Below are 25,881 nucleotides of genomic sequence, written 5' to 3' on the forward strand. Positions count from 1 at the left end.
TCAATAAACACATCCATTAAAGGCTCATCGGGCAAGCTGCAATAAAACTGTAAAAATAAAAATTAAAATTTTTTTAATATACTAAAAAATAGATACAACTATGGTATCGATTTCAAAATCCTACATCAGTTTTCAGAAAATGTGATCTCTGACATTTTAAAGTAAACGAAATTCAAACTTCCCAGAGGTTTTTAGCAGAAACCATCCATGGTATCAGCTTTAAACTCCTACGTCGCTTTGTTCTCAAGTCATTGCATTCACAAACTTGGCTGTTCAAGTTTAGTTTTTATTTTTATTTTATGTAACTAAAATGGTTTTTTCACATCTAGTTTTAGCTTTAAAACTAACTTGGTTACAACCAAGATTTGCAGAAGAACATCTCCTTTTAAAGCAGATAGGCTATAGCAGTAGAACACCGCACCGGTTACCACGCCTGTCAGCTCAGAACAGGAAACTGAGGCTACAGTTTACACAGACTCACCAAAATTGTACAATAGTAGAAAAATGGCAAAATGTTTCCTGTTCTAATGAGTCTTGTAATTTCTACTGTGACATTTGGATGGTAGGAACATAATTTGGCATAAACAGCATGAAAACATGGATCAATCCTGCCTCATATGACCCCTTCAGACTGCTGCTGGTGGAGGTTTAATGTCTTGGCACACTTTGGGTCCTAAATGCCACAGCCTGCCTGAGTATTGCTGTTGACCATGTCCATCCCTTTATGATCTCTGTGTACCCGTCTTCTGATGGCTGCTCCCAGCAGGTTAATGCGCCATGCCGTGTTAAGCTCACATCATCTCAAAGTGGTTTATTGAACCTGACAGTGAGTTCAGTGTACTCAAAAGTTCTCCGCAGGTACCACGGTCTCAATCCACTAGAGCACTTTTAAGTGGTGGAACAGGAGATTAATTTTGTGGATTTTCAGCAGACAAATCTGCAGCAACTGTTCGATGCTATCATGTCAATATGGATCAGAATACCTGAGAAATGTTTCCAGCACCTTGCTGAATCTACGCCATGAAAAGTTAAGGCAGTTCAGTTGCTAGTTGGTCAGTCGGTTTATTGCATCGTCCTTATTGGTCATGGTGGCTTCTTTGTGGATTTTAATGTGGTGTGTTGCATTCTTATAGTCATAAATCAAAGTATGAATGAAATTAAAACACCGTCTTGTAAACAGGGGACATTTAATTGGCTCTGATGTCTTCTCACAGCTTAAATGTAATCCTGACACCTTTGTCATTCTTTTAAAACGTTGGAAATCGTCCAACACCATGTTTTCCCCTCCTAATGTAATAGTGGCAACGTCTCAAAGCAGTTCTTTACATTTCTGTGCTTTAAAAAAAGAAGAAGAAAACAACAACAACAAAAAAAAAGAAAAACTGACATTTACACTTTACAATGGTTTTTAAACATGTTACACTTAAAATTTAATAAACACAGTACATTTAGGTTTTTACAGATGGCATAAACATTGAACAGCTAATTGACACAGCAATAAGACATATTTTCCAGCAGAGCGGTGACTCTGTTGAACACATCTGAACACATCCAAAACAAGGGAAATAAAGCATCATTTAGATACTACAAAAACACAATGCAGGTATGCAGGGCGTGACTGGCTTCAGTTATTCTGCAGCAGCGATTGAACAAGCACTGCATTCGGAAACACTGCAAGTACAAAATGCCTTATGCAAACACTGACACGTTGCGCTGTGAAGTTAACAATTGAGTCCCTCAAGTCAACAACTAACACTGAGAAAAAAAAAAGAAAAAGAGCCTGACTCATGCTCTGGGGTGCAATGAGCGCCGCTGTGAATGCGTGAGTGAGCTCGGCGTTCGACAACAGTGAAGTCATAGAAACTCCAAAAGGAATGTCGTGAAAGCAACAAAAAGAACAGGACGGATACGGTAAAACATCTCGCTGGAAAGCTTGTGGCGTCATCCGGCTTGGCTCGCCCTCTCAAGGACGAGGCGAGCGCAAACGTTAAACATACAAACGCCAGTATTGATGTTGAATCATTCGGCGGTGGTGTAATTCTTTGGAACACAGTCAGTCTGTCAAGTCTGTTGACACTCCACAGCACTTGCCAGTATCAGGAGAAAACATGTCTAGAGTCCAACGCATGCCCCGAGCAGTATGTCAGAGGCAGGCTGAGGTGTGTGAAAATTACTTTCCTCTTTGTACTTTCCTGCAAAAATGAACTTATAAGGAATAAAAGAGCCTGGTGCACAGACTGTAAAGTGAGCGGATTAATGCCACAATAAAAATGTAGTCTACGTCTTAAAAGGGAATCAAATTCTTTTTATCCAGCGTTTAGATGATTCATGAAGAAAATAGCTGTATTTTCACAAAAATAGGAGATTTTTTTTTTAGCACTGAGGCAACAAGGACATAGAGGACTTATTTGGTGTTCAGTACGTGATAAAAAATGAAAAACTGGAGAAATAACATTGCGCCACTACTTACCGACTCGTCCTCTATCTCCATTTATCATCATCCAAGTCAAAAAACAAAATGTTTTGCACTTTGATCATTCAAGCAACGTGACGAGTTATAAAAAAGACTTTATATTTCAGCATTTTGCTTAGAAGAAAATGTATAAAAACAATCACAGAATGCAAAAACGAAGTGTCCGTAATGACGCCTCGCGTTCGTCTTTTCCTCGAGTTTCCCACGAAGAGAATCATCCCTCATCAGAGTCCTCTTTGCACAAACCGGTAGTATCCTAGTTAAATAGTTAAATAGATAAATAGTTCACTGGTACCTGAGCAAGGATGACAAAGCACCTTTTAGAGGCGTAGCATCAAGGTTTGATGTTAGCCCCCGTTTTTGCTGGGAACTCTGTGACACTTCCAATTGTCCCAAAGGTCTAACAGAGTCTCAGAAATTAGTGCAAATTAAGAAAGTCTCCATCTATTAGTCGGAGATCTACATGTCCATGAAGTTGAGCGCTCAACAGTCCTTTTGAATCTTTGGTGGTCTGTATGGCAGTGCCGGTGCAGGTCTGAAGAGTGAACACAACACAAATAGATTACAACATTACAATGGTAATAATAAGTAACTATATAAATATCTCCTTTCAGACAGGTTGGTCTCATTTCTGAAAATGTATATTATCTAAAACATGATGATAATCTGTCCAGTTTGAATGGATCTCTAAATTCAGAGAGAAGTCAAATGGAAAACATCTTTGCTTTAGCTTATCAATAATAGATACATGGAGAGATGAATGACACCATTAGGTTCTCTTTAAGCGTCTCTTTCACTGTGCACTTCAGCTCACCACCAGTTGTGAAATCTGCTTGAGAAAGGGAGCTTGGATTGCTCAGCCCACACTGGAAAAGGATAGCGCTTTTGTTTTGTAGGGTATCGTTTCCAGTAACTAAAGTGGTCGATGCTGGAAACTGGACTGACTGTGAAAATGTAACTTGGCAAAAGAAGAATAATCTCATTGTCGATAATGACATCACTCAGAAAGAGATAATGGCATTATTTTTATTACTAGATTGGAGACAAGAAGTATATTCAGGTCTATAAGTTTTGAATAAAGACACAGTTTTTACAGTTTTTGTAGTTTTGCCTCTGTACAGCACCAAAGATTATTTTAAATCAACTACGCACTCGATACGCACTAGACAGTTGACTTGACAGGCAGTTGTCTGGCCATGTCTTGTTCCCTGGCTGTGTTGTGACAAGTGAAGCAGGCATAATATCTGAAGTCAATTCAAAGTTTTCAATTTATATTTTATACTTTTCCACTGTAATTTTAAATATGAGGCTCAAAGAAACGTCAGTGTAAGTGAAGGAGGCCATCACTAGGTTAAAAAACAAAACAAATCTATCAGTGAGAGAACAAAAGCTTTACAAGTCACCAAATAAACAATCTGGGGTACTCAGAGCTCAGTAACACTAAACCAACACAAACTCAGCATCGCTGTACAATCGAGAGATGCCTTCATGAATAGAAATATAGAGTTTACATCAAGAAGGACAGATTAGAGCCTTTGATCGAAATGAAAAGAAACTAATTCAGCCAAGCTGGATTTGTGACTCGCGTTTATTGATGATGCGACTGCCGATAGAAGTAGCAGGATGAATTCGGAAGTGTTCAAGGCTATACTCTCTGCTCAGATTCAGCCAGATTGGACAGTGCTTCACAGTGCAAATGGATAATGGCCCAAAGCATACTCCAAAAGACTCCCAAGAGTTTTTCAGGGGAAAGGAAATGGGACATTCTTCTTCTTCTATTCAACAGCCAGCTCAGTCACCTGATCCCAACAAAATAGAGTATGCTTTTCAGTTATTAAACTGGAGGAAGAGAAAGCCACAAACAAGAAGCAACTGAAGCCAGCTGCAGTACAGGTCTAGCGATATTAGACTTAAGACAATCATTGACTGCAAAGGCTTTTCATCAGATTATTAAAAACTTTCCTTATATTTAAGATTATGTCAGTTTGTCCAATTAATTTTGAGTCTCTCAAAATGTGGGACTGTGTCTAAAAATGTCAGTAATCCCCTTAAATTAAAGCTTAAAGGCTGAACTTCAATAAAACAGTGTATATTTGATTCAAATTCCAGTGTGGTGGTTTTCAGAGGCAAAACTGCAAGAAATATGACTTTTACTAGTAAACTAACTATAAGTAATCCAGAGGAATTAATAAATCCAAACTAGTTGTGCATTCTGCATGATGGTGACGTACAACTGAAATTTAATGCTGTTGCGTTAAAAGCATGCTTTGTTTGCTTCAGTATATCAAATCCTCCACTTCACTGCTTTTGTGTACAGCGATAATAAAAGTGGTTTAATAAAACAGGAAGCATCACAAATGCGAAAAGTTTATGCAGCGAAAAACAATTTTTTATTTGCCCTCATGCTTTGGGACAGAAGAGGTAATAATCCTTGTATAACCACCGTAATAGCCAGGCTAGCACTCCCAACTATAAGGAGGAAGTTATGAATATCCAACAGCATACTTCACACAGAGCGCGTCAGCAAAGCTGAATTTAATGAGTGTTGTGAGAGTTGAAAATGATGAGGTTGGTGAACAAATTTGTCAAAAGATTCACAAGTAAATGAGCGTCCCTCGCGCTCACAACAATCATTAATTAGCCTTTAATCACAAAATAACTTGAACTCCATTAGTGATGCAGCCTGTGACAGAAAAGATGACATTACTCTTTTCCCGAACTGCTACGGCTTCTTCTTAGGTGCAAAATGTCACACAAGAATTAAGTCTCTTTAAATAAACTACCAAAAACTAAGTGACAAAAAAAGCCATCAATTTAACAGAGAGATGAAGACGTCTGAAAAGGCCTTTTAAGTAGTGTATTTTTTTGTCATGCTCCACAGACCTGCTTGGTAAAGGGATGGAGGGTGGAGGCCTTGGCACAGTGGGGATAGGTATGGGAAGGGCCGCTTTCCCGGGGATGTGCCCCCCTGCTGTTGCGACACTGTTACCCAGTCGAGAGCTCCTCCCAAGTGGGTCTGCAGGTAGGGGCTTCTGGGGTGGACTGGGTTTCTCAAAGTCCTATAAAAAGAACACAAAAAGTACCAATTTAGTTCATGTACTAATTTAAAAAACACCACAAAGCACGTCAGTCTTATCTTGAGTCAGTGCACAGAGCAAGTGACCTTCTAAGCTTTTTTTTCAGTATGGATTAGTTGTGCAGCAGCTATCTGAACACAGACGCAAATGCGTTTCACTAGAGGGCACTGTGTTATCATTATCTCCTCTGAATTCCCACAGCTAACATGAGATGAATCCCAAACCTCCCCCTGCTCGTCTCCACCACCTCTGTGGCAGTGCTGTGAGAGGGTAGAAGGTTATCTGGATGAGGTGTCATCATGTGGTACTAATCTACACAGAGGGAGCGCGCAGTTGATAAACATCTGCTACCAGCTGCCTGGCTGCTATCACACACACACACACAAACGGACATGCACAAAACCTTCCCACAACTGCCCACGCCATGGCACACGCACGCAGGTTTACATGAGCAAACTTTAAGTAATCTGCATGTGGAAGAAGAAAAAAATCCCCACATCATGCATGGATAAGACTCAGAAAGCTGGATGGTTTAAAACATTCATGAATGCAGCCAAGATGTGACCGAGTTTGTCACATCTACATGCAAGAGTTATAAACCTGTGTGTTCACTGCTGCGCAACCCAGGCGCCTCAAATGTGACAATCTTTCATGGCAACACTAACTGCATGTATGCTTTTTTTCTTCGTTTTTTTTTTTTTTTTTTACATAAATTGCAATAAAGAAATTCAAATGCAGTGATACTTTAAACTCACCAGACACAGTTAAAGTTTAAACTGAGCATCAGAATGAGGAAGAAAGGTGATTTGAGTAACTTTGATTTTTGGTTTCAGACAGGGTGGTCTGAATATTTCAGAAACTGCTCATCTGCTGGCATTTTCCCACGCAAACATCTCTAGGGTTTACAGAGATTAGTCCAACCCCCCCAACCCCCACCCCAAAAAAAAAAAGAAAAAAAAAGCAGCTGGGTGATTGTTGATTTCAAAGGTCAGAGGAAAATGACCAGTCTTCTTCAAGCTGACAGGAAGGCAACAATATCTCACAAGTTACAACCAAGGTGTGCAGAAGAGCATATCTGAACAAACAACATCTAGAACCTTGAGCAGATGGGCTAGAGCAGCAGAAGACCAGACTGGGTACCACTCCTGTTAGCCGAGGACAGGAAACTCAGGGTGCAATTTGCACTGCCTCACCAAAACTAGACTGGATTAGAAGACTGGAAAAATCAGGTCTGTCTGGTTTGATGTGTCTCAGTTTATGCTGTGACATTTGCATGGGATTCAGAAATTAGTATAAACAAGATGAAGTGATGCTGCATCTTACCCTGTATCAAAAATTCAGGCTGCCGCTGGTGGTGGTGTGCTGTGGCTGAGCTTTGCTTTAACAGCGCAGCCTACCTAAGTATTGTTGCTCACCATGTTCATCCCTCTATGACAACAGAGTAGCATCATTTGATGGCTGCTTCCAGCAAGTCACAAAGCTCAAACCAGTTTAAACTGGTTTCATGAACCTGACAAATGGCCTTGAATAGAAAAGCTGCTCCAGTAAACTTGCTACCACAAGGGTAGTTGTGAAGGCCAAAGGGGGTTTAACCTGGTACTAGCAAGATCAACCTAATAAAATATCCAGTGAATGTTTATATAATAGAAAAACCCCACAAAATTTATGGCATGATTGAGGGGAACACACGATTCATAAAAATGAGTTGAATAGTTTTGTGTGTGAGAACTGACTAGCTTGTGTATCAGTCCCTGACCTCAACCCCATCCACCTTAAATGGAGATATGAGTCAGACCTTACCTTGTCTAGTGTTGATGATTGAATGGATGTAAATCTATGCAGGCAAGCTCCAAAAATCGTGTGTCTATTCTTACTCACCCTGCACTTTGTCCATGGAGTGTATGTTAGTGTGTTGCTGCAGGTTGAAATAAGCAAGGAGAAACTAATATTACAGCAGCAAATACCAAATGTTTTCATTTTTTGGCAGAATAATCTGCGGTTTAATTTCTGGATAAAACCAGAAATGAAGCTGGTCCATAAAATGTCAGAAAATAAATAAAATCCTCCTAACAATTTTTCTTGCCAGTCTTTTCCAACCAGCAGTCCAAAATAAAAGCTTTACAACAGCTTTGCTGACATCTGCTCGGCCACAACAAGAGTCATGTCTGCAAGAAGCAGTTAGAACAAGAAGAGCTCTTTTCATTTACTGCATGTTGTTAAAGACAGTCATGTGAAAAAGGAAGTCTTCATAGGACATCATGCAGCCCTGTGAAAAACACACCCTTTGGCTCAAAAGCTTATAGAACCACCTTCAGCAAGAATGAAGTGAATGTATCTGTGTGATCACTGTTAAATCACAGTTAGATCACAGTTAAAGTGCTGATCACTGCAGCACTTTAACTTTTTCCTTTTCGGCATTCTGCTGCCGTACTTGGAATTATTTTCCTGTTTTATGACCTGGCCAAGCTTAAGCCGACAGACAGATAGCCTCGTATTTGAGTCCGCGGTACTTTGGTATACAGAAGAATTCATGGTTGACTCAGTGACTGGAAGGTCACATGGCTGAAAAACAAGCCCAAATTAATGCTGTGTTTGGTTTTTGCCTAACGTGGGGCGAGTTATCATGGCCAAACATCGCCTGTTTGGTCTGGTGGTCTATCCAAAGGACATTGTTGCTGCAGTCTTGTTGTTTGTTCAGATGCAAGGCTTTGTCTTGGCAGCCCTTCCAAACAAACTGTACTTGTTCAGTCTTTTACTAATTATACTCTCATGAACTTTAACATCCTAACTGAGGTCTGTAGAGTCTGAGATGCAGCTCTTGTGTTTTTCTGAGCTTTGGACGGTCTGAACTTGGAGTGAATTTGCTGGGATTACCACTTCTGTGCATAATGAAGTGCATTTGAATAGCACCACCTGGCTTCTACTTACCGGCTTAATTCTCGTGGAAGCGGTAATAGTATTCTTAAATTTTCACAGGACTGCATAGAGCTCCTTTGTGGCCAAAGCACTTTGAGCAAGCAGTAGTGCTTGCTCATAGGGGGTCATATGTTTGTTGGGTTTTTCTCTGTATGTATTATTGTAGGGTCTACCTTACAATATAAAGTGCCTTTAGGCGACTTTTGTTGTGATTTGGGGCTGTATAAAAAACATTGAATTTAATCGAATTTCCTTAATTATGTAGTGTTTGTGGTAATAACGTGTATACAGTGGGATTTTTATGTGATCCAATTTGAGATATCTGTGTGAATATTGTGTATCACCCACTGTGTCCTTTCCTGTGAGCGTCGTTCCACTACTGCCAAGCTTCTACATGAATTAAGTTTAAGTGAAGACCAACTCTTTAAGGGAAGAAAATCAGGCTGTTTTCCAGGGAAAAGCAGAAAAAACTAAGATGTAAATAGACAGATGCATCCACTGTAATGCAAGATTAATCCAAGACCCATGTGCATTGTAATACCACTCTTGGCAGAAAACCTCAAACTGTAACTGGAAACTTGGTGGTGTTCACATGTCTTAATTCACAATGAAGGATTGCGCCGTCCTCTGTGGCTTGAGAAAGATCTATGAGCCCTGAGCCTACAAGCACCTTTCAAAACCCACCGGAGGAACTGAAAAATGCGCGGTCGTCTTGCCAAAAACAAAACTATTTTTCTAGGTTCCTTAAAAGATGACATTTTGGAAAGGCACGATTTTCACTCCTCGCCAGTGTGACGCTGCAGTATGCTTGTGCAGTGCAACAAAACTGATCTGTTTCATATTTATTGGACTCTACGGGTATCTGATTTGTATTTTTCCTTCAGCAAGACTAGATAAAAAAAACAAACGGGTCCCATGCAGTTTTGTTTTCATCGCAACAAACGTGGGATAAAATTTACTGCCCTGGAAACACCTTGATATTAATGGACTGCGCTCGGCACAAAGAGAAACACTGCAAGACAAGGCGCTGTTTAAAATAAGACATACTGGCACAGAGAGCGGAGGTTGGGGTTTGTGTCAAGTCTTACAATAAACTTGTTAAACGCTTTCTTTTTAAGGACTGATGTCCTGTTCGTCCTTGTTGGCCTGCTATTAAATGTCAGCAGAACTCTGTCTTCTGTTTCTGACCCACATGTGCCATCTCTACTTCGCCCATCTGTTTCATTGCAATGAAACGAGCTAACAGATATTAGCAGGTAGCGGGATTTCACTGTTTTGGCAGGCAGTGAGCAGCCAATTTATAGAGCAAACAGTGGCCTTTCAGCTAAAGTACATCTTTAGTTGGCACGCAGTCATTGCAATCAAGGGTAATATGCTGCAAAGCTTAACATGGACACCACAAAACCATTCAGAAGTGGATGCGATGCCAGGTGTTTCTGCTGCTCACTAATGCAAAAGTAGCCAATGCTTTAATATATATTTAAAATACACTTACATTGTATAAAGTAATTTATGTATGTAAAAAAGCAGAAGCATCTCTTGCATGGTCAGGCATTATTATGACTGAAATATAACCGTTAGTACAGAGTCATCAATGTATAAGTGGCAGTAACAGATATTGATGGTTTTAACTACTACCCCACATAAAGTTGATCTAATAAAGGTAGCAGCTCCTTTGATTGTATATGATCATCAGGTGATTTATGGCAGAAATTTATGAAAGTTCTGCTACAAAACTTTTCTCTCGTTTTTTTGCTCTTATGTGGGATAATTGTATGTTTTTGGGACAGCAAATACAATACTTGAAATAAAGTGATTTAGGAAGCCTACAGGGGATATGCCTCTATTATAAAAACTGCAGAAGGAGGCATTTGAAAGTGTTTGGCAAATCGCTGCATTTTAAAAACCTGATCCCATTCTTGAGACAATCTATTTGTGTCTACTAATCTCAAAAAAACTTGAGCACATGTGCTCATTTAATTTCCACCATGTTATCCTCGGAGGTATACAAACCGGACCTTTCTCCGTGCTCTGCTTTAACATCTGGGACTATGTTCTAACGCAAACAGAGAAACAGATGCAAAACGAATGTCTTCCTCCTTATTTTTCTATTTTAAACAGACAGACACATCTGCCAATTTCCCTTGCACCCCGCTGTGGCTCACAAAGCGCCGTCATCCAGCACAGCTCTCCTCGCTGTGCTACTCCGGGAACAAATCGGGATTTGGATCCACCACCAGAGCGGACAGATGGATTTACTATCTCCACTGACTCTGATTCTGCCGGCTCAGCAGAAAGCAGCACCTTACTCAGGAGCTGGGTCACCGTGAGGGAGACAGATTGAATTTGTTGTCGATATGTGGGCAGGCGAACCCACTGCAGTGCAGAAATCCAGCAGGTTCTGTTATCCAACATTTAGCTACAGCCTTTAAAAATGACGACACAGGTGGCTGTTCAAGTTTTAGGCCATTAGCTACAATTTGCATATATTTTACATTACTGTGGAGCATTTTTTAAGGGTACATAGCTTTTCATATTAATTCTTACCCTACAATCCATTGGTTTCTGTTACTTTTAGTAGGTTCTGAGACTTAAAATGCACTTTTCATCTGCCACAGCGAGCTCTATTCTGCTTTGTTTATTGTTGAAGTTACATTTCTATAAAACGTATCAAAGAAATCAAAAGAGAAAAAAAGTAAATCATCATGCATAACAAAATCATGCATAACAATTTCATAACACCACTGCTTCTGATTCTGATCTCCAAGCACACACACATTTATCTCAGCACAATATCTGGACCTTTCAGCCGCACCACATGAATCTTCCTCTGCAGATGGAGTCTGCCCTGTAATCATCGAACTGTGGATATTCAAATTAAGGACCGTAAGGACTTCTGATCGAGTCAGCGACTTTTTTTCCAAGGTAAAGAATTTAGCTTTTACAGATGAGGTGGGCTTAAAGTGCTTAGAAAACGTGAAATTTGAGCATCTGCTATTCCATAAGTGCTAAGCAAACTTCATCTGCTGAGGAAGATTGCTTTTTTTTGCAAACTGACTCAAATCTAAGCTGTCACAGTGTCCTTAAATGCCAGGGATTCATTGCAATTGACTGAGGATGTAACTTTAACAAAAAAAAATACCTGAATGTTCACCGTGACCTATTTCAGGGAGGCTTCAGGTCTTGGCAGGTTACTTTGGCACTTTACTGAAATGTAATAAAATTGATGGCGGCCTAGATATTGTGGAAAATAAGTGTAGAAATGTGTGGCGTGGTTGAGAATATAGTCTGGAGTAATGTAGAGGAACATATACACAACTTGAATTTAATGGGCTGTTGAGAATGTACAGTCCATTAAAGCTGTGGTCAACAAAAATAAATTGCAATTTTAAACTTTACAGTAACAATTTAAGACGAAGGCAAAGATAAAGCTTGTGAGATCAAAGGAAGTCCATTAAACCTGTTTCACGACAGCAATTATGCCATGAAGTGGCAGGTAAACAGAAGTGTTAGTGATGATATTAAACACACTTCTGTGTGAGTCACGCTGTGCTGTGAAAAAAGGGTCTGTCAGTGTTTAAATAAATAAAAGCATTTATCAACGTTTTGGTTTTTTTTTCACACTAACCTGGTCCACTCTGTACGACGACTGATGGCGTGGCAGGCTGAGAAAAGGTTGCACCCTAGGTGGCGGGGAGCCGGACGCGTCCGTCGGCAGGACTTTGTAGTGTGCCGGCAGAAGAGGCAGGGTGGGCTGCCCCACACTGAGAGACACCGGCATGGGCTGACTGATGTGGAGGGGCTGGTAGAGGGGCAGTCTGCGCAGGCTGTGAGAGTGGAAGTTGTGCGGTGGGAGAAGAGGCTCTGCACTCAGGAGAGATGGCTGAAAAGAGATCGCACATGTTATTTCCAGTAATACATAAATTGTAGTGAGGTAGCATACATAATAAAATGATCCTGAAACTAAAACTTAGAAATCAAACTGATTTTATACATTATGTTCAGGGACTGCGGCCAAATTTGGAACAAGGCATCTTTTCTCTCATGAGATCACAGTTTTTATATTTAGTCTTTGACAGATGAAGAATGAAACTATAACTAAATTAAACTTTACCTGCTTTTTTAAATATAACATATGCAAATGTGAAAATTCTCATCTGACAGGCTTTTACCTTCCACTCTCTCTTACCAAGATTATTTTCTAAACCCCTGCAATTTAGTCTTGTTGGTGCTAAAATAATTAGAATGTGTGAACCGCAGACAGGCATTTTGATGATTCATTTTCTCTTATTAAGCAAAATGTCACAAATATTTCAGCTGCAGCTTCTGAACTGTGAGGACATTTCCACCCATCCATCGACGTTCTCGGGTCAGCCGAGAAACGTAACCTCATTTCCTCCCACTTCTACGACACGCTGAAATGACCTCACCTAGGAGCCACTTCGGCTGAATCCAGATCCTCGCACCAGCTTAACTGCCTCCTTTTGATAAACATTACATGTTGAAAAGCTCAAGCAGCAACTGAAAGTATTTAGGAATGGTTGCCACATGCTGTATCTGGGTCAGGTTTGTATGTTAATTCTGGATCCACGTGGACTCATTAGCGAGTCTCACTGCACACAGAACATCATCAAAATATATTTCTGAGGTGACACAAAGACTACAAAATGTCTCACACACTTTGGATTAAATCTTACTACCCTCTAGACTATATTAGATGGTGTCCTATGGCCTTTCGGCTCATGCCTCTCTTTAAAAAACAGTTATTGATGTCTGGCCCCGGTTGGTTTCACAGATCCTAAATTAAAGGTCCCATATTACACCCCTTATTAGCCAGTTAATTCAGGTCTCACATGTCCCTAGAAGGTGTCTTTCAAGTTTCAGCTTAAAATACCACACAGGTTGTTCAGTGTGCCACTGCTGCGTACCCATTTGTTTAAAGTCTGCTCCAAAAGGACTGTTTGAAGCACTGATCTGTTGCTGGCCAATAGCTGATGGTTTGACGGTTATTTTCACTATATTCTGAACCTTTCAGACCCTTTCAGACATGAAAATAATCAAACACACAATCTGCACAATGAAGTCATTAGGTGCAGCCTAATTTTGTCTAATGGTTCTAAAAGCTGAAGCCTGTGATATTAGGGTGAAACTGAGGTAACATAAAAGTAAAACCCAACTTTAGTCATAAAGTCTCATTAGCGTCAGAAAGCTGATGTCAGAATCAGCCATAAAACTGGAAAACAAAATCATTAGATGTGATGTTGTGAAATTGTAAAAGTCTGACAACATGTCCTGACCAGCTGTTCACCCTCCGCTCCAGAAAAAACGAAAATAAAAAACCCCCAATAACACCAAAAATGGCCATAAAGGATTTGGCTGCTGGACAGCACACATTCACATAAAGAGAAAATGCAGATGTGTTCAAAGACAGCTGACTGACATCTGGACTTCTGACAACTGGCTGAAGTAATCAGAATAACGAGAACAGACAGACAGATCGACCTCACTCAGTTATTATATTTAATATAACAATTTTTGCACATTTTTTGCAGATACTGGTGAGTGCAAACACAAACCAGATCCACACACCCACGATAAATAAATGCAAGTGCCTTTATTCTGGCACACAAACACAAGTGATAGGCAATCTCCTTCTGTGCTTATCGTTTCCAACAAACAAATCAAAGCCTATTTTCTTCCTCAGCCTGAATCAATCACCTCTGCTTCATTCTCACAGCGAAACAAACAAACAACTATTAAAGAGGCTCAAATAACAACATTACAATCTCTCATAGATAGTGTAATCTTTCAATTAAAGTTTCTCCGCATCCTTTCAACAACGACACTGTAATTAATACTGCTTCGAGTGACAGATAGAGTGAGGCCGAATCGATTAGCCGGCATGCCATCATCTTGTTTTGTCAACGAGCATGGAAGCGTTACGGCTCTACGCCGAGGCCTGACTGCATGTTAGTGAAGTGCTCTAAGAAAATGTCATCATTACAAAAGAAACCAAACGGCCTGTGACAGAAATGAGCGCGCACACGCTCATATAGAGGAATTTCACGGTTGTATGAAGACACGGTGTAGGCCGACACGCATAAAGAAAGCTGTCTGACAGACACATTATGGAGACACTGACCTTAAAAATGTTAGCCCCGGAGGGTTTGGGGGGAGGCTTGCGCTGCGGTGTGGGTCTGTACATGGACTCGCTTCTGATGGGGCTGGTTGGCCTGGTAGCTTCCACGGATCTATGAGCACAGTGTAAGCAGTTTTTTTAATTTAGACATTTATATTTATATTTCACTACATGCCTCCTGCTATGGTATGATATAGGGAAGGTAGAGCACATTAGAAATGAAGCCTTTTCTTGTTTCTCAGTGCAGAAATATTACCCATATCAACAAAAAAGTGTGTACAAGTTTCCCATAAATAAACTTGCAAGAAAACAAAAATGCAAATTTTTATGAAATTTTTTTCTTCTTACGGGTTTTCAGAGGGAAATGTTACCTGAGTTTCTCCAAGGTGCTCTTCTTATTGGTGAAGAGGAAGCGCAGCAGAGTCTTCCTCTTCAGAAAGATGATTACGGTGGCTACCATTAGACTCACCAGGGTGACCAGGATTGCCACAGTAATCAGCACGCTGTCAGCTGATGCCATATATGACAACACGCACATTAATACACACACACGCACATCTACAGCACGGAACAATGACAGGACATAACGTAAAGACCGTTACAGCTCGGCCATGGCCAGCAGTTCACACAGTTCACATTTCTCTGCTCATTTCTGCTTCTCACTCTATTCCTTCTTTTTCTTTTTTTAATAAAAACTGTTTACAGTATAATGTATTACAGGGTGGAAAGGGAGTTGTGTTGCACTAGGAAAGTTACACTTTAGTCCAAACCACACATTAATCCAGAAATGACTCTGCAAGAAAGAGACGTATAAGGAGCTTTGTGTTCCTGCTTATTTCTGAGTTAGTGTTGTTGTTTGTCTGCCTAGATGAGTGACGATAGAACTTAAACTGTCCACACTACCTGCAGCTCTCATTGGCCCGCTGTCAATGCTCCCACCAAAGCCGGCTGTCTCGCAAAACGGCGGTGCCCAGTGTGCTTCACAGTGGCAGTTCTTCTTGTTGTTGCAAACCTGTAAACAAGGTACTTTTAGTGTGTATTAGATGCAATATTGACTATTTCTTTTGTCTCCGGCATCAAATAGTATCAAACGGCCTTAGATCTAACAGCAAAATAACAAGGTGCAAACTAAATTGGTCACAAACCATTAAATAAAGCAATCCAACAGAGCACTGACTGTGCTTGTGTGTGTACACTTATAATAGATAAAGCATGTGGAAGGGAGAGACTGTCCCCTAAAGCCTCGAGTTTCCAGTGCAGAAGTTTGATCCAGGAGGATTCCCTGGTGAAATAACGCAGTCCAGCTGTCAGGTGGATAGAAGAGGAGACAAATAGAGAGCTGAGCAGCTGTAGGGGATTAATATAGCACAGACGTACAGTCCAGAGACTTCCCTGCCTCCAGGCCATGGACACTCCTTTGCATCAACTGATAGGGTTAAGAGGCACTTGGGGGGTTGAGAGGGAGTTATGGATTGAGCGAGATTTATATTTGTGCGAAGGGAAATGTTACCATAATGCGTCATGAATAAAAACTGAAGCAGATGTGTGAAAGATGTGCGAAATCTAAGTAGGCATCAAATTCTTTAAAACTCTGTGGGGCAGCTATAGAGAAATGGATTACATCTCCTATATGCGCACATGTAAAAGCCATTAATTACTTTTAAAAGTCTAAGAACATCTATGTGCTTGAAATGGTAATTAGATGAAACCACAATCAGCTACTCTGGTGCACACAGACACACATTTTGATCCGATTATTTATAGAAAACGTGGCATTGATCTGTGTTTAAAAGGTGCAGAAAAAAAGCCCCCAAAGTGCTTTTTTACCTGCTAAATAAGTAACAAAAAATAGATTCCAGCGTCAATACAGCGCATGCATTGTGAGATAAAGCAAGAGGACTTGCAGGCAAGCTCCTAAGGTAAATTCAGACCATTACTGCTTGCTTTCCCAGTCAGGTCTCGTACTGTGCGAGGTGTTTGACAAAATGGTAGGCAAATTATTCTTGGCAGATATTTCTGCAGGAGGGGAGATGCAGCTCTACTTCGCACAGTGGGAAAATAATTTTCTCAAATTTCCCCACAAAGTCATTTTTAATGTGATTATTTTTGAGCCAATCAACACGCGGCTACAATATTTTGTTTGTTGCTGTTATTTTCCATTTACAAGCTAATTTGTTTCACAGACATTTAGCAAATTATAAGAGGATAAAAAAAATATCTCAGAATCATAGCTTTGATTTCTTGTTGCACAAAATCTCGGCGCTTTACGATGCCGTAATTGAGTTGGTGTCTGTAAATTCATCTCGCCTGCGGTGAATGTTTGATTCACAGAACTAAACAACAAACTAAATAAATCATAAAAGCACCCTTTGCTGAATTATTAATAAGAGAAAAGGGTGATCATTTTAGAGCAGTGCGAGCTGCTTTTATGCTGCAAAAAAAGGACTATTGTGTGCAGGTGGACACCCTGACGTGCTGCACTGGCTCTTCTCCCTTTGTGTAGTAAAAAAGATGATGGACAACAATTTAAGTAGCCCCTAAATGATGCTGTAAAAGTGATTGATTTAACCTCGGTGGAACAATGAAGATTGATTGTACGTAATAGGAGAAGCTGCCATAAGTCAAAGACTGTATTGTAAATACATTGTTGCTCTGCTGTTGTTTGCAATTACGGGGTATATGTAGCTGTTCCAAATGCACTTTTGACACTGTTTCAAAGGCTACAGTGTATAATTTAACACAAAAATTTGAGCTAATAGGTACTTGCACTCACCCCACGTCCACTGCACTTTCCCGAGCACTCATGCACACCAAAGACGCTGACATTCTGGCATTGCCGATTCAGGCACACCTATAAAGAGAAAAGCACCATTAAATATTTCAGGAGGTGCTGAATTCAAGAGTCCATGAAGATGAACAGAAATACTAAGAATAAGAAGAAGGGTTTATACTTCTGCAGAACAGCTGGAAAATATCTTATTTATGGACATCATAAAGGAGCATCATTGATGCCTGCTGCTAACTCAAACAGAAGAGTGCAGCTGCCCTGTGAATTTTTATCAAACGGTCTTGAAGTTGAAATTAACATGATCAATTAAAACTACACATGCTGCATATAAATGTCATGATTAGGCTAACATCTGAAGAGACGTCTGTGGGAGATTTACAGCGAAATAAGCAATTTCCCACTCAGGTGGAAGTGCCGAATGCTGCTCAGGTAGCTGCAATGCGGTGCGGGGCTGAAGAGGCAAAAATCACAATAAGCTTTCTATTCTTTAGATCAAACAAAAACATCAGAATGTAAAAAAGACGGTTGCTTTTATGTAGAAAATAAGGCCCGCATTAGGCAAGCAGCTCTCATCTTATTCACTGCTACACAGCAAAATCTCCAGTGTTAATTTAACACTGGTGATTTTGCTGTGTATTGCTGTGCAGGCTGTGAGCTGCTAACTTAATACCCTGATTGGCATGGAAATACAAATCCTTTTTTTAGAGAACAAAGGCACATGACAAACAGCCACCTCCAGGCCATCAAAGTTTCCAGGGCGCTAAGTCATGACTTGGGAGACTGTAGCCAGGAGACAAACTAACCTGGCTGACATCCATTTTGCACACACAGCTCAATGGGGAAGGTACAAAGGCACCAAGGTACATCCCCGGAGGCAACCGAAAAAGCACACTTGTAGACCCTATTATTTAGTTCCACTGCTTGTAAGAGAAACGCAGCAATTTGAAACACTTTTTATACGTAACCTTATGCAATACAGTAAATGTCTCCTGTGTTAAGAACAACCGTGTGAAACCTGGTTAATTTCTTTTGTGACACAGCCCTCACACGTTTAGCCAAGTTTCAATCACAAATGACTTTCACAAGTCCAAATCCACAGCTCTGGGGGGATTTGGTAAATGCAATCATCTAAAAATGCCTGAGAGCAGGCATCAAGAATATCTGCAAGGATTTAATGCTCAATGACCTATTCTGACTTGCAGGAGCTTCACCAATCAAGTCAAGTGATAACTCCAACACCTACTATGTCCATAAAAATAATTTCAGATCATGCATACTGGCCTTAAACCCCTCCCAAAACCTGATATGACTCGAGGATCAAAAGGCATGAAAAAGGCATCGTTCTGGGGTCCAATGAAGAGTCCATGTGGTCCCAGCATGTCACTCAAAGCATTTGCTGCCAGCATCTTGGTGCCAGAAACCATGGGCCAAGCCCAGCATTTGTGACCCTGCCCCAATGGGTCAAAGCTGTTTTGGCAATATGGAAACAGATCTACTCAATAATAGGCAGGTGGGTTTAATGTCCTGGCTGATCAGTGTGTGCTCCCTCAACCGATTATCATCAAATCAGCAAATGTTGTAGATTGAAGAGGCAGTTAGGTCGGTAAGTTATCCACTCGAAAGCTATTAGCCTCCTACTTGGCAGGAGTAGGGACTGATGTCAGTGATGTGGTGAGAGAAGTTTGGAGAGGAACAAAAAGACAGAGAAAAGTTGAGAGACACACCTAATAAAACCAAGAGCTCAAAAAAAAGTCTTATTCAGCCCTAAGCAAGATGTGCAAAAATGCTCAGTGGATTCACACAGTTAGCTTTATTGGCCATTTTCTATAGGAAGTGAAAACCTTGCTGTACGGTCGGGTACTCCTCAAGGGAATGCAACTTCAGGTTCATGCACTTGCGAGCCTTTTAGCATCTCTAGAGAATATGAATTAAACTGCATCCTGTTTTTATAGGACAACAAACAACAAGCTAACCGATACTGTAGTTAATGAAAAAAAAGAAAAGAACAATATTATAAAATTCTGCTGTAGATACTGGGGTATAATGGTGAGCAGTACTCGATTCATTACATTAAATCTTGAATATAAATAAAGTTTTAACGGTTGAATTGAAGGCCTTTATATTACTGATCACTCACCATGTTGTCTCCACACTTTGTGCCAGCCAGCACCAGTCCAGGGTCAGGCATGTCATCGCCCAGGTAAACATGTGTTCCTCGACACAGAATACGTCCTCCTTCTTGCAGAGGGATGTTAGTTTCAATGGAAACGGCATTTGTTCCGATCACTGGGCGGTTGGCTCCACCCTGGCACTGGATTTTACCACACTTTGCATCACTGCATGGAGCACATACACATACAGAAACACACACACATAGTACAACTTAAAAAAAAAAGCCATAATGCTGCTCTGTCAATCACAGTGGAAGATCAGTAACTGCAGAGGAGGATGAGAGAGTGCTGAAGGGGCCTGCAGTGATTCAGTCCTCCGGTCATCAAAGCAATTACATCAATTAACAAAAAGCTTGATTACAGAATTTACCAGAAGGGAAAAGATCTTAAGAACAATTAGCTGACAAAAATAGAATAAATTGATTCATGAATACTTTCTTAATTAGCTGCTATCTTTCTGAAATTACATTATTCAGCCATGCAAACTTTAGATTGAAGATCACGTCACAGCATAATGATGATTGCCAATGACACTACGTGAGCTAATTAGCTTTGTTTTCCACAGTAATTTCTCTTTACCTTTACCACATCAGTGCAGCCGCAGCATTACCTTGCATCACATTTGGCAAAGGAGCCTTTGGAGTCCTTCCCGCAGTTCCCGTAAGGATCGCCTGCAGAGTTGACTCTCTCAAAGCAGATCCCAGGGGCGGGCTTTGCTCCTTTGTACAGAGACAAACAAGAAACCACCCCCCACAATGTAATCATGAAAATGAAACAATGTTTTACCTTAGAAAAGCAAAGATTATGCATAAATTTGCAGGTGGCAAGCATCCACTGATTTACCTGCTCCCCACAGAGTGATGCATTGCTGCTCGTGAGTCTGGCAGATGCCATTGTAGCAGTAGCCGTCAACGTTGTGGCAGGCATGTCCATCATGTAGATAAACGTTGGCTGGGCAGTGAGGGCTGGCACCAGTACAGAACTCTGGCAGGTCACATGAGTTACTGGTTTCCCGGCAAAGGGTGCCAGCAGGTTTGAGCTGTGAATATATAGAGTTCTGTACATTAGACCCCCTTTTACAGTAGATAAACACTGCCTCATTGAACAGCAGCTTTATTTAGCTCTTTTTTGCTTTTGGGCTTTGTAAATGTTCCGCATAGCTATGGAAGTGGTGGACAGGAGGGCATTTCAATCTATGAAGCTATGCCAGTCTGCATCAATAAAGGGTTTTAAAGGTGATATTTGCAGGTTAAGGCTTAATTAATGAAAGACGTGACCATAAACCTTGGCTTTTCTCTTGTGGATCTGCCAAACGCAAGATAATCTCTAAAAGGAATTTAAAGAAGATTTGAGGTCGACTCCAGTTTAATTTGTTTTTGCTCTCATCTATTGTGTTGCGAGTTTCTGTTTTGTGCTGTAATCAAAAGTTTTATCAAGTGTTGGAAATATTGGGATGATCACTGTTATTACTGGTTGAAAACATCAAAGCTTTTGGATGCTGAAATAAAACCAGTAAGATTGTTTAACAGTTTAAAAGTGTCTGGAAGGGCTTAAATCTGAAAATGAAATGAAAAACTACAAGGTCATATACATGCCCAAAAATAGCTTCTAATATAATACTGTGCAAGAGTCTCGATTAGCCCCTTATTTCTCTATATTTTACCAGGAAAATGGGAAATTGGTAAAACAATTTAAACATGGGAAAACATATATGAAAACTTAGGAAAGCTTTCTTGTAATATCTTCAAGTAGTCTTCAGGAATAGTTCTCCAGGTTTCTTGTAGGACATTCAAAGCTTTTCTTTGGATGCTATGTTCTGGGTCAGGATGATCCCACACTCCTCCAATAACGTTGAGGTCTAGGCTCTGGGGAGACCAATCTATGACTGATGGTGTTATTTTCCTTACCCAGGTATGCTTTTACTCCATTGGCCGTGTGTTTGAGATCATTATCATGCTGGCAGGTGAAGCCATTGCCAACCAAACACTTTCAAGATGGTGATGCATGGTGGTTCACAGTCTGACGGTACCTTTCTGTGCTAATTATTGCATCAATTTTAACAAGATCTCCAACACCACAACTAAAATGTGAAATGCAGTCCAAACCCTGACAGAGCCTCTCCTGACCTACTCCGTCCATACTGATGAGGAGTTAAACTAAAAATTTGGATCAAATTTGGATCTCTCAATGACTTTAGTTGCCTCTAATTTTCAGTCCAGTTCTTCTGTAATCTGGTCGACCTCAGCCTTTTCTCCATGTTTCTGTTCCTGAAGAATGGCTTCTTAACAGCCACTCTTTCACTGAGACCATTTCTAATGAGTCTTTTGGTGAACAGTAGATGGATCAACTGAAAGGCCAGAAGCATCTCTTGCGTTCTTGGTCAGGTCATTGACGAATCTGTTCCTATTTCTTAAAGACATGATTTTCAGATACTGTCCATTTGTTGGAGATTGATTTTTTTGGTCGTCACTTCTTTCGTCCTGCATTTGTTTATTTCAGGACATACTGCACACCATACGGAGGTATGCCAAGCTTTCAGGTAATAGCTCTCTGGGAAACACCTTGTTGGTGCAAAAATGCTATTTTATACCTGTCTGAGTTATCTTTGGCATTTGTGATTGATTTAAGTAAAGAAATAGGAGCACATTGGGTTTTTTGTGACAGGCTGCTGGTAACAAAGTGACTAAAGGTATTCGGTTAAGCTGTCTGTTATGTGCAGACACAACACTGATTCACCCTTTGGGTTGGTAAGTTTTTATGCTTGTAATAATTCATAGGTCAGTGTTAAACAACAACAAACAACAACAACCACCACAAACATTCCTCTGAAAGCAATTAGGTTAAAGGACTGAAAATAAGAGAAAAAGCAGCCGAGGTTTGACGAAAAACTTTGAAATACCTTTGGAAAGTAGCTCTAGATTATTTTACAGTACTGTACTTATGCAGCAAAAACAAAACATGAAGCTGTATCTTGTGAATAACACTTTGCAGTACTTATATCTTAAGATATATAATTCTACAAGGCCATCAATGGCTCTCTAAATGCAATCCTTCGAATACATTTTCAACAAGTACTTTTTTTGAAAAGAGAAGACCAAAGATAACATAAAATGATTTCCATGGCAAACAAAAACCATGAATATTTAAGACGAAGCAAATCTTAGGCTATCCAACTTGAACTTGAATTTAATTGAAGCCTTCCTATTGATGTAAGATATACAAATTTGGAATAAAATCACCCGAGATATGAAATTATACAAACAAGCAGACTCACACCAGTAATAACCTTCTGCCGAGAATTAAGAGTTTTAGAAAGTTTTTATAAAAAGTGAAGCTCTGAAAAGCTTTTACAGAATTTATTTGGCTCTTAGGAACGTATGAGTGCATGTAAATTAAAAACAGTTGAAGGACAAAGTGAAAAAGACCAAGAACTGCATGAAATCTCTTACTCTGCAGCCTTCACAGCACTGTCCGTGGGCACACACAGCATCTTCCTTCAGGGTGCATGTGGTGGCATTGCAGCACGGGTTCATGCATTCCTGGAGGAAAAGAAAACAAAATAGTTAACAACATGCGGACCTGATCACTTCCCTGAAGATCCACTGCTGGCTGCTCCCTGTCAGATAAAGACTTCCAGGTCAGGGGAGATGTCCGGAGATTCCTACCCTGACCTGCAGACCCTCGAAGGGACACATATAAACTCAGGCTCATATGTTTTGGATTTGGCAAATTCTTTAGACATTTAGAGTAGTGAAAAAAAAGGGAAAAAAAGGAAAGGAACATGTTTAATGCAATACGCCCCCTCAAAAAAACAGAAGACAAGCAAGAGATAGAAATCAGATGAAGCTCTTAAGAGGGCGTGTGTTAAAACCTCCACTGAGATTTGATGCAGATAACAGAAACGTGTTTTGGAGTTGACTATTAGGGCATCGTGGCCAGAAGCAGAAACGGGATTTGAAGATTGTAGACACTTTACCACAATGACAAGATCAGCTTGCAGAAAATGAGCCGATAGAGCATGTGTCAGGAGGAGCTGGATGGGGAGTAACGCCGTAACAAAAATCCCCAGTGAGGCGTTTATCTGTCGATGTTTATCTTTTATTGAATCCCAAAACACATCAGCTTTGTGCAAGCAGTGCTAGAAAGCACACTATTTCACAAAAACAAACAACATAGCTGTTTAGCCTGTGGGGCCCTAAGGTAATGACAAGATGTGTTGAAGGTGGAGGCAGGCGAGTTGTTGGATGTCTAATTTTCAGTGTTTGTGAGGTTTTATGATTATGGCTGTTTACCTCTTGGCTCTGATGTAGGCCTTTTTTTTTAAGAGGGAAGAAGAAAGTTGCTTTCATCTCTTGGACTAAGTGGGTCGGCAGATCTAACAAGCACAAGCCCGTGTGCTGACATCATGGAGGTTACAAAGAGGTAAACTGGCAGAGATGGAACTACCGAATGGAAAATTTATGGTTAGTTTGTTGGTGGTCAAACATAACGACTTCACCGAAATACAATCTGCTGCCATCTAAATGATGGAGAACACAGTAATAACAGCACTAATCGAACAAACGCAATGTTGAGTCAGTCGAAGTTCAGCGAGTTGAAAACAGAAAAAAAAGCAGTCATTTAATTGGAAAAAGCATCAACTCGAAGACTGTCCTGGCGATTACATCGTGTCAACTTCAGTAAAAACTATTTGAACTTTTCTGCTTAACATGTCAGTATTTTAAGCTTATTAGCCTAATGGCTCTATATTTGGATCTCTAGAGTAAACAGAGCTTGCGAAAAACAAGGTATAAAATCCACTAGGCAATAAATGTCATTTAAATCTACCAGATTACAGATTGTTATCAACAATTCATATCTCATTTTATAGCTGCAGTTGGTAAATGTTAATTAAGCTGCCACAAAACTCTACGCTGCTTCTGGCTTTTCAGACAACTAAAGGTCAAAACTCACCTGAATGTTTGAATTTAAGCTGAAATTCTAATTATTTGCAAATGTAACGGCAAAACATATAAGCTTATGCATAAGTTCCGTAACAAAAAGAAAAAAACAAAAACAAAACATCTGTATTGACTCGTGAGAAGAATTGGTAGGTCCACCACTGTTGTCCTTTTCACAGATAAGAGCAGGCTTACTATCAGCACCTCCGACAGAGGTGAAAAGGTCTGGAGAAGCCGTGGAGAGCGTTATGCTGCCATCATTTAGCAAGACTGGTTTGGTGGTGGGTCAGTGACTTTCTGGGGAGGCACACCCACGGAGGGATCCACAGATTTCTATAAGCATTTTAATAAAGTTATAAAAGTACATAACGGGCATCAAGGTTGCGGAACAGTTAGCACCACCGCCTCACAACAGGAAGGTTAGCGAGGGGATCATGTCTACGTTGAGTTTGCATGACCTCTCTGTGCCGGTCTTCTCTCCAGTTACTCTGGCATCCTCCCAGAGTCCAAAGTCATGCATGTTAGCTTAATTGGATGTAGATGTGAATGTGACCTGTACATGTACCCTCTCTCTTAAACTAAGTAAGTAATTTTTTTTGTAAAGTGCCTTTCACAGAGAGGCAGTCACAAGGTAAATTAAAGTAGACTAAAATACATAAAAACCACAATAAAATACAGTAGAGTACAGTAAAGTGCCACTGACAGCAAAACAAGAATAAATTAAGTGAAAGAAACACGAATGAAACGCAGATTTTACACGGAAGTCGAAGCCCAGAGAGGAATCAAATATTACGCTAAGATTTTGCAGCAAAAGGAAGCAAGTGTTTTTTTAGGATATAACTTGGAAGAGGCTATAATCACGGTGTCAGTCTGATTGGAGTTTAAAACAAGCTAATTGTTGGAGAGCCATATTAAAGGCTGGGGTAGACTCCAGCGCTCATGCAATCCTGAATTTGATTAACAGTTCAGAAATGGATGACTGAGAAGTACATCATTAGATATGGGGCAATAATATGTGCAGGATGTAGATACGATAGTTCATTTATAAGGAAAGTGACAAGCATTTAGTGGCTCCAGCTTCTCAAGATGACTTTCTGCACTGTACAAAGATAATTAATGGACTTAGCAAATGCCTCTGAAGGGCATTTGTCACTATTTTCATTGTATATTGAGCAGGAATTTCAAGTGATATATTCCTCACCATATTTCCTGTGATTTCCAAGCAGCTGGGTTGGCTACAACAGAGTGTTACCTGCTTCCCACATGCGATTTTCACTTCCCTTCACAGGGTAGTGTATCCTGCTGTGCACACGAGAAAGAAACAATGTGTGCACGGATGCGTGCATCAGACTTTAGCTGGTACAGCCAAAGAAAATG

At 40.3% G+C, this 25,881-nt stretch overlaps 1 protein-coding gene across 2 annotated transcripts in view; it reads right to left on the bottom strand.

The window, feature by feature from the left end:
- Nucleotides 1–1,170: 1,170 nt before the first annotated feature.
- adam12b (ADAM metallopeptidase domain 12b) overlaps nucleotides 1,171–25,881 on the bottom strand; it is an 87,892-nt gene continuing 63,181 nt past the window's right edge. Inside the window, exons 13-23 of one of the 2 annotated variants that reach the window (XM_012919195.3) lie at nucleotides 23,014–23,103; nucleotides 20,408–20,603; nucleotides 20,175–20,283; nucleotides 19,531–19,729; nucleotides 17,379–17,456; nucleotides 15,509–15,617; nucleotides 14,977–15,115; nucleotides 14,609–14,717; nucleotides 12,095–12,349; nucleotides 5,357–5,532; nucleotides 1,171–3,008 (exon numbers count right to left, since the gene is read on the bottom strand). In XM_012919195.3, coding sequence (XP_012774649.2) covers nucleotides 2,957–3,008; nucleotides 5,357–5,532; nucleotides 12,095–12,349; nucleotides 14,609–14,717; nucleotides 14,977–15,115; nucleotides 15,509–15,617; nucleotides 17,379–17,456; nucleotides 19,531–19,729; nucleotides 20,175–20,283; nucleotides 20,408–20,603; nucleotides 23,014–23,103 — 1,512 coding nt within the window. In that variant the 3' untranslated portion in view covers nucleotides 1,171–2,956. Of the gene's footprint in view, nucleotides 3,009–5,356; nucleotides 5,533–12,094; nucleotides 12,350–14,608; nucleotides 14,718–14,976; nucleotides 15,164–15,508; nucleotides 15,618–17,378; nucleotides 17,457–19,530; nucleotides 19,730–20,174; nucleotides 20,284–20,407; nucleotides 20,604–23,013; nucleotides 23,104–25,881 lie in introns of both variants that reach the window. The other variant, XM_012919194.3, reaches the window with a different exon arrangement.

This window comes from Maylandia zebra, linkage group LG13 (genome assembly GCF_041146795.1).
Source record: "Maylandia zebra isolate NMK-2024a linkage group LG13, Mzebra_GT3a, whole genome shotgun sequence".
NCBI lineage: Eukaryota > Metazoa > Chordata > Actinopteri > Cichliformes > Cichlidae > Maylandia > Maylandia zebra.